Below are 17265 nucleotides of genomic sequence, written 5' to 3' on the forward strand. Positions count from 1 at the left end.
GTAAGTAGTTGGATATTATTATTACCCCCTAGGCACATGGTTCCAGTTTCAATTTGCATTGATTCAGCAATTTTTAAGCTTTTATGTGAATTTACTAATTCATTTTTGAAAACCCAGAAAAAGTGAAGAAGTTTCAGCGCATTGTCGGAGAGATAGCCTTTCAGTTAGACCGCCGGATTCTATGTACCATCTTCCGGGATCAAGAACGACTGTACGGATACCGCGTGGCTGATATAGAGGAGAAGATTTTACAGGTGACAAACCTAAATTACTATTAAATACTTATTTATTTTAATAAATAGAGAAGTTTATCAATGTGTGAGTTCCAGATAGATTGTACCAACTATGTTACAGAGGCGCTAGATATTAATATAATACTAGTTGTTACAAAAAAATGGCTTCCGCCTATGGAATTGAAGGGAATTGTCCAGGGAATAATTGATAATTAATATACCTACCCGTTAATTCCTCCACAGTCACAACACCAGCTCTCCAAAGATCTCTGCTGGTCTCTGACGTGCCATAAATGCACTTGCTGCAGGAAATCGCTCTCTGTGACGATGCCTATATGTGCGATAGTTGGTCTTGTGCGTATGTACAGCACATGATCACTGCAAGACAAGTCAGCAGACCGGCGGGACCACCAAAAGTGATAGTGCTGGAATGGCTAGGGAACTCATAGCAGTTGAAGTTATGTTATTCTTTTACAACATTTATTGCTAATAGTAATTTGGCAAATTTTTAAGCTCTAGTGAATTGAGAAAAATGCAAATCAATGAAAAAGGGGAAATAAAAAATTCAAAAGGGCTATGCTAAATGTATATTGACTGTTGATTTCATGATTACAGGTGACCACATGTCCACGAACCGGCAAAGTTGATGAGAATTTAAGATCCGAGCTGCATATGCGCTACCATCACACAATGAGTCAGCTGAAGAAGTTGGGATATGACCCCGCAGTGCATGTCCACCTAACGGAACACCTAGTAAACACTTACGGGATCGTGAAGGACAAACACGCCGGAATTGATGACCTTTCCTCCATTAATGATCCAGAATACCTGAGCAATATGGTAATGGAGTGCATGCCATGTGAGGCGAAGGACATCCTAATAATTCTCAACTGTCTGGCGTATTTAGCCAAAGAGGATGGAAAGTCCCTGCTCATTTGGTAATTGTGACGCTGACTTTTACATGCATGGCCCAATTACAAATAAATGTTGCCAATGCCAACTGAATAATGAGTCTTGTTCATTGGGTTCTTTCTTTCTGCTGATTTAGATTTGTTATCATTTTGGCTATGAGATCAGGAGATCTAATCCTTCCTTACAGGTTGATTGTACATTAGAAAGTTGTAGAGCTTGTGACTTAAAAAAACAATGAATACTAGTGATGAGCGAGCATGCTCGCTACTGCTCGGTACTCGCCCGAGCATCTCACTGCTCCAGATTTCCGGGGTTGCTCGGCGGAAGCTCGGGTCCCCTCCCAGCATGTTTGGCGCTCTTTAGAGAGCCAATAAACATGCAGGGATTGTCTGCCACACACTGTAATGCCATAGCCATGTTGGTTGTGGCATTACAATGATTGGCTGGCTGCACAGCGTCATCAGGTCTATATCAGACCTGGCGCCGCCATGCTTGTCACAGTCTACTCCGGAAGCAGGCAATGTAGGGAGAGGTGCTGCTGAGCTAGAGAGAGATTCACTTGTTTCTTAGTTAGTGTAGGTATACCAAACTATATTAGAGACACATATCAATCTCAACAAACAGTCCGTCTAAGGACTAATCAAGCTGCATAGATATCAGTGCTAGGCAGGCAGTGTAAGTGGCAGACTGCAGTGCATATAGTAAGAGGGTCCATTCCAGTTCTGGCTGCTGGTGCTCTTACAGATATTTCTAGAAATATCCTCAGGTATCAGGGGCCAGGAATAAAAAAAAAAATTATCTTAATCCTGATTATTTTCTTAAAAAGTAATCCAGAGAACACCATTTTTCTGCTCCATTTGCTTGTTGGCACTGCAGAATACAGCCAGATCCTTTCTATATTACAGCGCTAAAAATCCATCTATTTAAAACTGTGGTTTGTCCATCACACGGATCACATATAACTGTGCTGAAAATTCTCCATTTCTGGCCTCCATTGAAATTTTATTGCAGTGTGTTAGCAAAGTTATTGACATCAGTTTGCTGTTAAAAATAGTTACCTACAGGCCAGCTATTAAAACTGTGGTTTGTTCGTCACACGGATCACATATTAGTGTGCTGAAAATATTGCCATTTTTGGCCTCCATTAAAATTTTGTTGCAGTGTGTCAGTGAAGTTATTGACACCGGTTTGCTGTTAAAAATAGTTACCTACAGGCCAGCTATTTAAAACTGTGATTTGACAGAGATCACATATAAGTTCGCTCCAAATTCAGCCATTTGTAGTGAGCGTGGAAGATATTGTGCTCCATTTAAAATGGGTAAGGCGCGTGGCAAGGGACGGGGAACTGGACGTGATGGTGATGATGGCGCATGCAGAGGCCGAGGCCATGGGCAAGCTGAAACTGTGCCACAACAAACACCCACATATTCTCGCTCAACCTTCCTGTCCCAATTAATAGGGGACCGCAGAACACCACTATTGAACCCAGAGCAGTGTCAAAAGGTTATTGTTTGGATAGCAGATAATGCTTCCAGTCACTTGGCCACCACCACCTTGTCTTCCACACGGTCAAGTCTCAGTAGCCGTGAGTCTGGACCTCATATTCCTCACCCTGATCCTCCTTCCTCCCACCATGCAGAGTGCCCAGAGACAACTGATCCCACATTTGGAAACTCCGAAGAGCTGTTCACTTTTCCATTTATAGATTCGGGCCTCTCTCCTGGTCCACTTGAAGCGGGGCAAGAGGAGATCGCATGTAGCGATGCCCAAATATTTGAGCAGCCACGGTCACACAAAGGCGATGGTGGGAAAGTGTCAAAAGAGGTGGACGATGATGAGACACAATTGCCAGAAAGTCAGGAGGAGGACCAGGGTGCAGAAGTGGAAGACGAGGTGGTGGATGATATAGTAACTGACCCAACCTAGCAGGAGGACATGCAGAGCGAGAACCGCAGTACACTGGGGGAGGGAGGCAGAGCACCCCAACAGGCAGGAAGAAGCAGTGAGGTGGCCGCAGACAGAAGGCGGGCAACCATCCCCGTAACACCAACACGACGGACGTTGCCAGTAGAACTGTTAGATCTTCTCGAGTCTGTTTTTTTTTTTTTAAAGACTGCCGATAACCCCAAAAAGGCCATTTGCACTACCTGCCAGGCCAGCATCAGCAGGGGTAGCAAAACTAGCAGCCTGACCACCACCAGCATGATCAGGCACATGGCAGCAAAGCATCCGACTCCGACAGGAGAATTCTCCCACGCTGTCAGTGACGTGCATGAGGTGAGCTGAGTTCATTGAACATGCACTCGGCTCATCTGGATGCTGTCACAGCCAGACACTGAGGAGCGCAAGCATGCCTGCGCTTCTCAGTGTCTGCGGCATGGCAAGCTGGATGGCAGCGTTCTGAAACGATCCAGCCTGTCATGTGAATGTAGCAGAGCAGGAGCTGTCCTGGGAACCATGGAAAGGTAAGGATGAGGTTGGTTTATTATTTTACTTTTATTGCAGGAGATCGTTGGCTTCAGCTGGAATGGGAATGATGGTAAGTATGGTTTAATATAGAACAATAAAGAATTATGTGTTTATTTCAATTAAAGGACTTTATTCTGTGTGTTTGTGTTTTTTTTTTAACTTTGACTATGGGGTTAGTAATGGGGGTGTCTTATAGATGCCTCTCCATTACTAACCTGGGCTTGATGTCAGCTTATAATGCCAGCTGACATGAACCCCAGCCCTATTACCCCCTGCCACCGCACCAGGGCAGAGTGGAAGAGCGAGGCTAAGTGCCAGAATTGGCGCATCCTAAGGATGCGCCATTTCTGGGGCGGCTGACGGCTGGTGTTTCTAGCCTGGGAGGGGGCCAATATTCATGGCACCCTTTCTGGGCTATTAATATCAGCCCCCAGCTGTCTGCCTAGCCTTTGCTAGCTATTAAAATAGGGGGGACCCCACGTCATTTTTTTGGGGGGGGTCCCCCATTTTAATAGCTAGTAAAGGCTAGGTATTCCGCTGGGGGCTGATATTAGCAGCCTGGGAAGCTCCGTGGGTATTACCCCCTTCCCAGGCTTCAAACATCTGCCCCAGCCGTCTGCTTAACCTCCGCTATAGACTAAAATTAGGGGGAACCCCATGCCAATTTTTTTTTTAATAAATCCTTTATTTTAACACTAAATGACAAATACAGTAACCAACACTGTCACTGTACTTCTTATATATGTGACTGACATGTTTCTATCTATCTAATCTATGTGTGATGCTCTATTCTTTCTGTTCTAAATTGTCGGCCGGTTTTTTTAAAGAGAGTGTCTTCTGAGCAGTTTGTCAGCTTTTGGACACCTTTGAAGGTGTTTCTTATGTGTTTTTATTTGCCTGCCATTGGTTTTAACGGTGTTCGACGAACCGAACCCGAACACTACGGGGATGGCTCAACACTAATTGTAATGATGTGCCGCTTCTAGGTGTGTGATTATACCTGACACATCTGCAGGTTGTCCTCAGCTTCAGCTCCCAGGCAGACAGGGCTGCACTATTGTTACAATACAGCAGAGCTCAGAAAGCTGCAGCAAATGTGTTTGCAAGGAGACAAATTTCATTTCTCCTGTTCAGTGTTAGTTACTTGTCTCACACTGGTAACTCCCCCTTCATGTACAGTAATCTCAGGAGGCAGAGTTATCTCCTAGACAACATCCTCCCCAGAGCCTGGAAGAGGTCATTTATATAAAGTGATAAAAGATGATTTCTCAACAAGGCATCTGATGAGCCATGCAGGGGGGACCATTTTCAGCAGTCTATAACCCGTGTCACCATATTAATAGTTTAGATAGGTCAAATGTTGTGACAGATTAGCTTTAATAGAACTCCCTGCTCCCTTTCACATAATACTTTATGCTGTTTGGTAAAAATGCAAAAAAAAATAAAAATAAATAAATTATGGAGCAAGTAAACTATCAAGTGTTGAACTCAGCATACATGCAGGGGGCCATGGTAATTATTACATATTAAGGACATTTCTTTTGCAGGTCTTTTGAAAAGGGGGCACAGTTTAGAAAAAAAAAAAAAAGTGGTGTAAAATTAGACTTCGGTGTTAGCGCACATTTTTGTCTAACAAGCCTCTGTAATAAACCGGTGCACTCTCAGGCGTTACAGTCTACGTTTGCGGCGCTGTTCACAAAGAGATGTGCTGGAGTCAGAGATGTACACCTCTTCATGAATCAGGAGCGCCAGACGAGCGGCGTACACCTCGCCACAAATCCTACTCCACTCCCTGCTAGAGTAAGACTTGTGGCATAGTGAATGGAATGCCGTCGCTCATCTTGAATTTGACAAGTGGTGAATGGCTCGACCCCACCCCAACCCAGGTCTGTCCACTTTTCTAAAGCTGGATGAAATTGATGTGAGAATGCCAAAAGTTGCATCATTTTACAGCGGCCTCCAGTTGTGCCAAAATTATGCAGCTTTTCAAAACTTTAATCCTGGACAACCCCTTTAATGGCCCTAGTGTGGTAAAGAAGTCCTCTTCTATTGTTACAATACAATATCAGCCGTCATTTTGTGGTCACCTTTTATTTAAACATTCCCATATACATCTTTCCATTCTTGATCTTTATTGTACATATGACTTATTCCTTTATAAAGCTGCAGCGTCGTCGCTTATTTTTACATTAACACAACTCTTTACATAACAAAACCATTGTACGGAGCAGCTGGCGACAATATGCCACATCCTTGGATCTCAATGGTCAAATTTTAGGAAATCTTTGGCTGCGAGTGGAGGAACAGCCTTTGCATAAAGAAGTTATTCGCCTGGTTGGTCTTGGGCGTCTTCTGTGCTCAACACAACATTAACCTGTTAATTACTATTTGAAGACCGGTCTGTAGAGGGAGCATAATCTGTAGATTTTCTTAACCAAAACATACATAAAATAAGCAGCAAAACAGACAGAATTCAGAGGTTTGCTGGAACCATATTTGATTAGTTCTTTTTTGGTTGTGATGCAATGTAGATTGCTACGAGGCAATAGATGGCCCCTCCGACTGTCAATGCCATAGTGGTTCTGTACAGCAGTTTGTCAGGAAATCCTCGCTTCAAGTGGACAGGTATCCCATCTGGTTTCTTATAGGATAAAAGAAAAATTATATATAATATTTAAAAAAAAAAAAACACATCAGGATTACAATAAAAAAAATCAGATGCAAAAGCTCAAGCAACAAAGCAGGCTGGAGTGAGAAGAACATCTTGCATTGTTCCCATACACTTTTCGGGTGTATCACCATTTAGGGCCCATCATAGTAATTTTAAGTAGTTATCACTTAGGGCGGCTGCTCTCCGCACAGGGGGCAGCTGCTCGATTGTGAAGATGCACAGCCTCCACTTTATTCCATAACTTTTTGACAACTGGTTCTGGGGTTTTTTGCTCCAATACTGCAGTGGTCGCACATGTGCCCAACACAGCACCCAGCTGTCTCCGTCAGCCTCAAAAATTTCAGGCAATCCACCGACCAAGTAACCATCACCTATTCTGTGGAAAGCTTATATTTTGTTTCAACCAAGAAAAGTTATTATTATTCCAACATCTATTGAGTAAAATTAACTCCCACAATTGGATGTGTTTAAATAAAATGTTCCTGTGCTGAGATAATCTTATAAATGTGCCCCTGCTGTGTACTGTGTAATGGCTGTGCCTGACCGTGCAGGGACATAGTCTGATCATACCACATCTCCTGGGCAGGGAAGGATGCAAAAAACGTATACAGACAGGACACGGGATCACAGCTGATTCTTTTTGGGAGCTAAAACATTTCACTGTTTTTAAACAATGTTTTACTTCAAAGAAAGAATAATTTGCGATCCCCTGCTGTCCCGTCTGTATACTCATTTCTGTCCTCCCCTGGCCAGGAGCTGTGGTATGATCAGACCATGTTCCTGTACGGTCAGACACAGCCATTACACAGTACACAGCAGGGGCACATTTATAAGATTATCTCAGCGCATTTTATTTAAACACATCCAATTGTGGAAATTATTATTCCAAGATTTATTGATTAAAATGAACTTTCCTTTGTGAGAAAACTCCCTTAAAAAGGTTGTGCACAACCTTTCCATCCACCTACGACCCAAGAGGTAGGTGAAAAATTTCATAAATCATTTCTACCAAACGGTAATTATTTCCTGCCCATTTGTGGACTTGGTACATCTGTAAGTAAATGCCGGTGGCCATTTCTTAACCTAAATAAACCCTGAATCGCTTCCCAAGCACTTACCTGGAACAATTTCTGCAGCTCTGGTACTCTGTTTTTACCGAGATATTCAGATCCCGCTTCACTTGGAAGCTTTGTTGGAGAGGCAAAAACGGGAGCAGGAGCCTCTGGGTATGTAAATGGTCTTAACCCCTGTAAGTACAACAAATGTGGAAAAAAACTAGAAATATAATGAAGAAAAATACAAAAATGTTTAAGGACGTAGTGAATTTTGACCACAAGAACAAAAAGAACCGAATGGCTGGAAATGGAGTTCTCTCTGATCCTGGCCATCACCCCCCTACTAAAGATAATTTTGATGGCATCACCATTGTATCCTGAGATCACACAGGTCCTAAACGTAATCACAAGCTCCCAGTTAAATGGTTGCCACCATCCTTTATCTTCAGGAGTACACCACTCCCCTGCCTCTCGATTTCATGCTTACTGCGGGAGGGCGCTCCTGATCAACTGACATGACAGTTCAGACCAGCAGTGTCGCCATCACTCAGGCCTGAAGTGTGCTCTCCTGATGGCGATATACGAGGTTGCAGCATCGGTAGTATAGTGGGCTGAAGAAAGCACAGATCAGGAGCCAACATCCCACACGACCTCATTGCAGTGCTTACAAGCTCTAAAGAAAAGAGCTTGTAAGCGCTGTCCATATTAAGCTCCCCTGCCAGAGTGGCCATTATCCTTGGTATTGAGACGTAAACAATAGTATAGAAAAATAGAGATATCGGGGGAAAGGAGATAAATTTAACCAATCAACGACATCCGCCGTACACGTTTTCCAGTTTAAAAAAAAAAAAAAAAGTCTTGTCGTCATGAAGGTCAGGCTGCTCTACGACAAGCCAGGGTTATTTTGGGTTTCATTCATTTATCAGCCTATATTCCAGTGTCTCCCGGCAGGGATGGAGGAGAAAATAATGATTGTGGACCATGAGGAATAAATAAAAGGTTAACAAGTAGAACTGTCTCCCTTTGTTCTCACACCGGCCTGTCATATGTACTTATCAGTAGTCAGGACAGCAGGCGAGGTGGCCTATTTCTGGCCGACCACCTCTAGCTGCTGCGGGTAAAATCAGGGTCATTTGCTGTACACTTATCACATGAAGGTGTCTAATGATATGAAAAAGCCTCTCAAGGTCTCGCTGACCTCCAAAGCTGTTCTCCCACCGCATAGTGGAGAAGTGAGGACGGCTGCAGAATAGATGTTTCCGACTCCCGCAGAGCTCATTACTGCTCGTGGTTTGTATTATGAGCCACAAGAAGATTTCATCCTCCGCATCCCATCTAATATTTACTACACTACAGCATCCAAATACTATAAAAGGTAAATCCACAACAAAATGCGTTTGTGCCCAGACAAGGAGTCACAACGGAACGGTACAACATGGTCCAGAAATATGGCCAGGTGCATCCGGCCTTATACGCCATGCACATGGATCCAGCCTCATTCAATGTACCGTTTGGACAGAAAAAATAAAATAGGTTTGTCCCCCGAATAGTGAGCTCGTTACAGACTTGGCAGGTTTTAACCTGCAGCGCGCACATGAGACTCTCCGCACACCAGCCGGCAAGTATCATTCCCGTGTGGACTACAGTTTCTTGGAGAAACAAGCTCTTTTTTTTTTAGGATTTGGCCTGGATCCATTTTTTTCCAACGAAGGAAAATCTTGGAATCTTTTACCCATTTTTCTCGAAATCATCACTAAAAAAAAAAAAAAAGTGTGACATCAGTACACCGAGAGACGCAGGAATGGTAGGGAATTACTAAACATTTTTCTTGCAAAATCAAGGGCATATGTCAGAAACTGAGCTAAATGATAGTAACCATTGTCAAATTCAGAAAGCCCACCACCTATAAATATTAGTTAAGTGGACACTTCCCACTGGGATCCCCCCAAATGCCAAAGGAGAAACCCAGGTCTCCTCATCTGAAAGACAACGGTAGCAAGAAGTGAGAATAAAACAGAGGTCGCTCTCACTCCCTGCGCCCCAAAGAAGGTCTGAATGTGGTCACCAAGTCATTGACAGCAGAAAAATCAAATGGTTTGGGTGGGGAAGGATGGGAAATCATTTCTCTAGTGAGCAAGGATCCCAATGGTGGCAAATATTACAGCCACACCAATAATGTACCAGTTTGGAATCCTTGCAAATGGGTTAGGCGGCATTTTCCCTGAAGCAGCCACAGGAGAAAAAGTACATCTGGTTTTATTGTTCTTAGTAAGGCACAAGTCAAATTTTTGCATTTGACTATTATGTGTTGAGTTGACTTAAGACTTCCTTATATCACAGTCAAAGTACGGACTGCGACTTCAGGCCTAACCACAAGTCTCCTAAACAGGGCACAATAGCCTCATCCACTCGGACCATGACACATGGACGGCTGAACTCGGCCTGACAGCAATAAAACTTCAATCCCTTGTTTTCTAATGACTAACAGAGAGATCCTATACAGCACATCAGGTACCTGAGAGAAGGATAGGGGGGGGGGGGTAAACTTGATTACACACAAAGCATCCATCATTGAGGAATACAATAAACATTATGGGGACATTGTAAAAATAATATCATCAGAGAAGTCGGGTCTCATTACGCTCGGCGTGACCAGGCGGCTCTGATTAGTGTTGTCATCATTACCGGGCGCCTGTGAATAGCGGTCACTTTACTGCTGTTCACCGATGTCGGAGTAGTGTGTGAGGAACGTGGATTATAAATAAAGGGATAAATTGGTGAACAAGGAATAGCGTGCGTGCGCGTGTGTGCGTGTGTGTGTGTGGTGTCTTTATTCAAATAAAGTATTTTTTTCTGTGTGGTTTTATTTTTATTTTTTTATTACCGGGTTAGTAATGGGGGGGGGGTATCTGATAGACACCCCTCTATTACTAATCCCAGGGGTTGATGGTAAATGTGATTTTTGACAAATCACAGCTGTAGTCAACCCCAACTACCATTACCCCGATTGCCACCGCACCAAGGCAATCGGGAAGAGCCAGGCAAAGCACCAGAATTGGCGCATCTAGAGAAATGCACCAATTCTGGGATGGCTGTGAGCTGATATTTTTAGGATGAGACAGGCCCAATAACCAGGGACCTTCCCAGCCTGATAATATCAGCTCACAGCTGTCTGCTTTACCTTGGCTGGTTATTAAAAATAGGGGTGACTCCACATCATTTTTTTCGATTTGTTTATTTGCTAAATACAAGTACAGTAAACTACACACACGGCACTAGTTATATCTCATGGACATCTCTTTGCCCATCTTTAATACCTAAACATCTGTCACTTCTGTTCCAGTACATGTCACACAAATGCCACACACGAGCACACGGACAGTACCGGAAATATCAGGATGTGTGAAGGAGGCCTAAACCTAATAGTACGGCACTCACTATCTCTTGGGAAAACATTTGACTCAAATATTTCTGGTACTTCTTATATCCAATCAATTGCACCTCAAAAACAATCTCCAGAATCTAGTCCGTGTCCAGCTACCAAGCACACCAAAAACGCCGGCTGTCGCTTTTCTTCATTCTCATCTGAACTGTTGCTACTCGCTATTAGGCCAGAAACACATTAGTGTATGGCGTCCCATACGATTAGCTAAGAACACTCGGCTCTTGCTCCGCTGCAAGCAGGAGCCGAACGTCAGTGCTCTGCGCTCCGATCCTCTCGCATGAGAGAATCACAGCACAGGTGCAGAGGAGACAGTTTCTCACACACTCAGACCTTATATAGGTACGTGCGTTACGAATTTCGCATGCATTCCTAGCATCCTGGTTTTTTTTTCCCCCTTTTCAGTCCGATTTCGATCTGATTGAAGCTGAAAAAAAAACAATGGACCGAATGTAATCAATTTTTTATGGGATTGCATTCGTCTGATTTAATCGCAAGTGGAAAAGAACCCTTAATCAGTTTTTCTCTTACAAAAACTTTCCCTGCTTCTATCTATCCTGAATGTTACAGCGATAATTCAGTTCAGCCCTTACACCACTGCCTCCACCGTGTGTCAGTCACTGCACTGGTTGCCCATCCACTATAGAAAACGACTTAAACTTATCTCTCACACCCACAAAGCTGCACCACCCTAAATCTTCTCCCTCATTTCTGTCTACCATTCTACCTGCGCTCTCTGTACTGCTAATAATTTAAGACTAATATCCTTCATAATCTCCACCTCCCACTCGTCTCCAAGACTTCTTTCGTGCTTTGCCAGTTCTCTGGAATGCACTAGCATCGGCAATCGGTTAATTCCTAATGGCCACAGTTTTAAAGTGTGCACTGAAAACCCCCCAGATCTAAGCAGACAGGCTTATCAATCACCTCACTTCCTATATTTTGTCTCCTGGTTCCTTTTTTCACCTGTTCCCACACCTTCAATGCACTCAGTAGCCCACTGTATCTCTACAGATAGAAATACTGGTTGATGACCAGTTAAATCAACTTTACATGATTAGCCTTATTATAAAGTTGACTGGGCCATACAAGACAAGGACATTTTACTTTTTGTGCCCCCCTATTCCATGTAGACTCTAAGCTCTTGTGAGCAGGGCCCTTATTTCTCCAGTTTGCGTTGTTGTTGATCGTCTTCCATCCATCACTGACCTGACCTGACCCTGCAACCTATTCATGGCCTCAGTGGTCAAGACTGTGTAGATAGTATTAATTCAACAACAAAAAGTGTCCATCTATAACCAACTGAAGGCACCCCAAACATCAATAACACTACACTAGGCTATAGTATATAACCTAAGTAAAGGGGCGATCCAACAAATTAAAATCAATACTTTTTATTGAACAACGTGATCAAACAGAATTAAAAAGCAGAATACTAATGAATAGGGGGAGCTAGATCATGTACAGAAAATGTAGACAAAAATTCAAGGAAAGTAATTAGAATGACATAATCAAGACAATAATACTGTAATATTTATATAGAGTCAACTACCAGGCCATAGAAATCAAGGATACCAATAAAGAATGCACCATACACCAAAGTCAAAACCATAATGTATGTGTTTCCCTATTCAAAGGAGACATATGGGTGGGCACACTAAATAGACCTTGTCAGTATACCATGCCAATGTAAGAACAAGAACCCATCCCTTATGGTTGCCAAAAATACCTAAGTAGAGATCATAACAAGTAAAGAGAAAAAATGCCTATAAACATATTACCTATCATAAGATGTAAACCATGCAGTGGTCAGAGTATCCCTCGCCCCTCGTAACGCCCATGGTATATTTAGTGTGCCCACCCAAAGGTCTCCTTTGAATACATATATGGTTTTGACTTTGGTGTATGGTGCATTCTTTATTGGTATCCTTGATTTCTATGGCCTGGTAATTGACTCTATATAAATATTACAGTATGATGGTCTTATGTCATTCTAATTATTTGCCTTGAATTTTTGTATACATTTTCTGTGCATGGTCTAGCGCCCCCTATTTATTAGTATTCTGCTTTTCAATTATGTTTAAGATGTTAATAAAAATTATTGATTTTAATTTGTCAGATCGCCTCTTTACTTAGGTTATATACTATAGCCTAGTGTTGTGTAGATAGTATACAGTGAACCTAGGTAAGCATCAAGGGTCAAGACATGTGCTCAGGTTTCGATCTATTATATCAGACGTGTGCACAGTTCAGGAACAGAGTTATACACACTTACATTTACACAAGTTAAGGCAACAAAAAGTTGCATAGGCGCGCTTCCTTAAACGCATGCATTCAGGGCTAAAATCTATTTTTGCAGTTTGGCTCCATGAAATATTTTGCACCATTTGGCTCTTCCAGGCTCTTTCTTTTCTTGCACATTCAACAACGTTGCTGTGGTCATCAATCAGCCGAGAGGAGCTCAGAAAAAGAAATATAAAAAGTTACAAACTCCCGTCATAGCGCGCTCACTGATGGGGTCTCAGATAGCTCATACTGCAGCCATCAATAGACAGTGCAGCACAGAAGCTATAGGAGGAAGTCTGCAAATTTTTAGCCAAAACTACCAGCATTTAAATAAGAAAGAAAAAAAATATCAAAAACATGAACGACCCCTTATAATGGGGAAGGTATCGCTCAGCCTGTAACAATCCGGTACAGACACATCACCTCCAGATGGGATCCACTAGATCTGACCCCAAGGATGCATCTGTCAAATAAAGTTTCAATAAACTTTATTTATAAACACCCATAAGCCACTTGCTAAATACAAGACTCCAACTAAACCTGCCCCCATCCTGTGCAAGAGCGAACACGTCACTAACAGCCCCCCAGTACTCACTGCAAGTCGCCGAGGCGGCAGCAGGCAGTGCCCGGTGAAGGTCAAAGCCATCTCCCCGCCTTCGCCTCAGGTCCCGGCCTCTCCGCCTCCCCCTCACCTGAGGATTGTACGCCTCCGCTGGAACAGACCCCACCAGCTTCTGGGTGAAGCCGTTAAACTTATAATACATGTTGGCGACCTCGGTCTGTCTCCGGACGCTGTTCTTTTCCGCCGGGAAGGACCTGACAGGGGGGAATCGTCGCCGTTTGATGACGTAAGAGGTTGCCGCAATACTGCCTGTCGTCATTTACATGCTTAGATTTCTATTACCTCATACTTTTAACACAACGATATTTTATTAATTATTTATATTTATTTTTAGTATTTTATTAATATAGAATGTGCTATTATTTGTGCTAATTAGACATTGTGGTGTTAGAGGCATAGCAGGGGCAGCCCTCCTGTGTCACCTTGTGTGTGAAGCCGCAGACACCCGGACACTGCCTGTGACATCACGTGACCTGCTCTCTGGCTTTGCTGCTGTGTGATTGGCTGTGCTGCTGTGTGATTGGCTGTGCTGCTGTGTGATAGGAGGCTGTAATCATGGAGGATTCCTGCACTTATTCAGTTTATGACTTACATGAATTTTTTTTCAATTGTTTTAACCTTTATTTAATGTTTAACCTTAACCCTTTCATGGCTGAACATTTTTATTTTATTTTTTCGTTTTTGCACTTTTATTTTTTTCATCCTACCCCATCTTACAAGCGCCATTAATTCTGTACACACCCCTGATGAAGCCATTTAAACGGTCATTTCCATCTCCAAGATCCTATCCCAATAGGTAGTAGGTGTAATAATAATCATATTAGCAAATACCTTCAATTTGAAATGTAGTATAGTTCTTCTGATTAGCTATGTCTTTTTCCTCATGTGCAGGCATTGCAGAACCTTAGCTAGTTGCTAGTGATCGAAACCATGGATACCTAAGGTCCTGCAATGCCTGCACATGAGGAAAGAGACACAGCGAATCAGAAGAACTATACTACTTTTCTAATAGCAGATATTTGCTAATATTATTATTATTACATCTACTGCATATTGGGATAGGATCTTGGAGATGAGAATACCCCTTTAAATGGCTGCTGGCAGAGTAGCATGTGACCAGACCCGTCCATCAGTCTCCTCCAATAGAAAAATAGCTCACATGGGAAAGGGGCTTTTCTATTGGAGGAGGCAGATGAACTTGGCTGGTCACAGGCTCCTCTGCCAGCAGCCATATTATGGACAGAAGTGCTGGGTGAACAAGAGAAAGTAGCCAACTCCTTACCTGAGAATTCGTCAGTGAGCTCCTTCTGAGAGGGAAGGGTAAAACAGAGTCTGTTAAAGCGATTTGTAATGAAACCCAATGGCAAAAATTATTTTTAGCCCAAAATACATGCAAGTAGGAAAATGTCACTAAAGGGGGCCAACCCCTTTAATTCTACACCCCTGATGAAGCTTCACTTTGATTATAATAAAATATTTTTCACTATTTCTATTCAGATTTCATTTAATTTTAAAATTTTATTAGTGCCGACTTTACACCCTCTTCCATATTATATTCTACAAACATTATCATGACTGTCCCCATTGGAGCTCACAATCTACATTCCCTATCAGTATGTCTTTGGAGTGTGGGAGGAAACCGGAGAACCCGGAGAAAAGCCACGCGAACACGGGGAGAACATACAAACTCCTTGCAGATGTTGTCCTTGGTGAGATTTGAGCCCAGGACCCAAACACTACAAAGTAACAGTGGTAACCACTGAGCCGACGTGCTGAACTCTGTACAGTTCTAATCACTGAGCCACCATGCTGAACTATGTACAGTTCTAACCACTAAGCCGCCGTACTGAATTCTGTGCAGTTCTAACCACTGAGCCACCATGCTGAACTCTGTACAGTTCTAACCACTGAGCCACCGTGCTGAATTCTGTGCAGTTCTAACCACTGAGCCACCATGCTGAACTCTACAGTTCTAACCACTGAGCCGCCATGCTGAACTCTGTACAGTTCTAACCACTGAGCCGCCGTGCTGAACTCTACAGTTCTAACCACTGAGCCGCCGTGCTGAACTCTGTACAGTTCCAACCACTGAGCCGCCATGCTGAACTCTGTACAGTTCTAACCACTGAGCCGCCGTGCTGAACTCTGTACAGTTCTAACCTCTGAGCCGCCGTGCAGAACTCTGTATAGTTCCAACCACTGAGCCGCCATGCTGAACTCTGTACAGTTCTAACCACTGAGTCGCCATGCTGAACTCTGTACAGTTCCAACCACTGAGCCGCCGTGCTGAACTCTGTACAGTTCTAACCACTGAGTCGCCATGCTGAACTCTACAGTTCTAACCACAGAGCCACCATGCTGAACTCTGTACAGTTCTAACCACTGAGCCGCCATGCTGAACTCTGTACAGTTCTAACCACTGAGCCGCCATGCTGGACTCTGTACAGTTATAACCACTGAGGCGTCATGCTGAACTCTGTACGATTCTAATCACTGAGCCACCAAGCTGAACTCTGTACAGTTCTAACCACTGAGCCGCCGTGCTGAATTCGGTGCAGTTTTAACCACTGAGCAACCTTGCTGAACGCTGTACAGCTCTAACCACTGAGCCGCCGTGCTGAACTCTGTACAGTTCTAACCACTGAGCCGCCATGCTGAACTTTGTACAGTTCTAACCACTGAGCCGCCATGCTGAACTCTGTACAGTTCTAACCACTGAGCCGCCGCGCTGAACTCTGTACAGTTCTAACCATTGAGCCGCTGTGCTGTACTCTGTACAGTTCTAACCACTGAGCCGCCAAGCTGAACTCTGTACAGTTCTAACCACTGAGCCGCAGAGCTGAACTATGTACAGTTCTAACCACTGAGCCGCCGAGCTGAACTCTGTACAGTTCTAACCACTGAGCCGCCATGCTTTTCTAATCCAGGGGGAAAAAAAAAGTTCTAAGTGGAGTGATAATTGTGATTTGAAAAAAAAAAATTCCACCAATATTTTTTGAGTTTCTTTTTCATAGCATTTATTTTACACTACAAATGACCAGGCCAGAATGATTACAGCGATACCAAACTTGTTATTTATTTTTACTGTTTTTGCGGAATTAAAATTTTTCTTAAAAAAAATCTATATATTTGTTTCACCATTTTCTGAGAGCTAGAACTTTTATATTATTCACCAGCTGCAGCTGTATGAGGGATTGTATTTTGAGGCGCCAGCTGTTGTGTTGTTCGTACTAGTTTGGGATACCTGTGACTTGTTGTCCACTTTCTTTTTAATTTTTTTTTATGGGAATTTGGAAATTGATTGAAGGAGTTTTCCACTTTAAAGGGGTTTTCCCACGAACAAAGTTAATTTTAAAGTTGATTTTAATCAATAGATCTTGGAATAATAACAACTTCCACAATTGAATGCATTTAAATAAAATGTTCCTGTGCTGAGATAATCTTATAAATGTGTCCCTGTTGTGTACTGTGTAATGGCTGTGTCTGACCGTACAGGAACATGGTCTGATCATACCACATCTCCTGGACAGGGGAGGAAACAAAAGAGTATACAGACATTACAGCAGGGGATCACA

The 17265-nt window shown here is 43.0% G+C and overlaps 1 protein-coding gene across 2 annotated transcripts; it reads right to left on the minus strand.

Annotated features, from left to right (window-relative positions):
- Positions 1 to 5689: 5689 nt before the first annotated feature.
- Positions 5690 to 13919, minus strand: COX7A2L (cytochrome c oxidase subunit 7A2 like). 2 transcript variants are annotated; one of them, XM_073672030.1, is made up of 3 exons: positions 13761 to 13919; positions 7404 to 7532; positions 5690 to 6255 (listed from the first exon to the last, which is right to left on the minus strand). In XM_073672030.1, the coding sequence occupies exons 1-3, from the start codon at positions 13830 to 13832 to the stop codon at positions 6115 to 6117; spliced, it is 342 nt and encodes a 113-aa protein (XP_073528131.1). In that variant the 5' UTR covers positions 13833 to 13919; the 3' UTR covers positions 5690 to 6114. The 2 variants fall into 2 exon arrangements, with proteins under 2 accessions (XP_073528131.1, XP_073528132.1); XM_073672031.1 differs by having other exon boundaries at positions 13664 to 13803.
- Positions 13920 to 17265: the final 3346 nt, after the last annotated feature.

This window comes from Phyllobates terribilis, unplaced genomic scaffold, assembly GCF_046119375.1.
Source record: "Phyllobates terribilis strain yellow unplaced genomic scaffold, ASM4611937v1 Scaffold_3__8_contigs__length_932513732, whole genome shotgun sequence".
Taxonomy (NCBI): Eukaryota; Metazoa; Chordata; class Amphibia; order Anura; family Dendrobatidae; genus Phyllobates; species Phyllobates terribilis.

Excerpts from the sequence above, each read along its gene's own strand:
- COX7A2L (XM_073672030.1), bottom strand. The coding sequence starts at position 13,832 with ATGTATTATAAGTTTAACGGCTTCACCCAGAAGCTGGTGGGGTCTGTT. Across the intron at positions 7,533-13,760 it reads CGGAGGCGTACAATCCTCAG|GGGTTAAGACCATTTACATA; the intron begins GTGAGGGGGAGG and ends TTGTACTTACAG. Across the intron at positions 6,256-7,403 it reads AGCTGCAGAAATTGTTCCAG|AAACCAGATGGGATACCTGT; the intron begins GTAAGTGCTTGG and ends TTATCCTATAAG.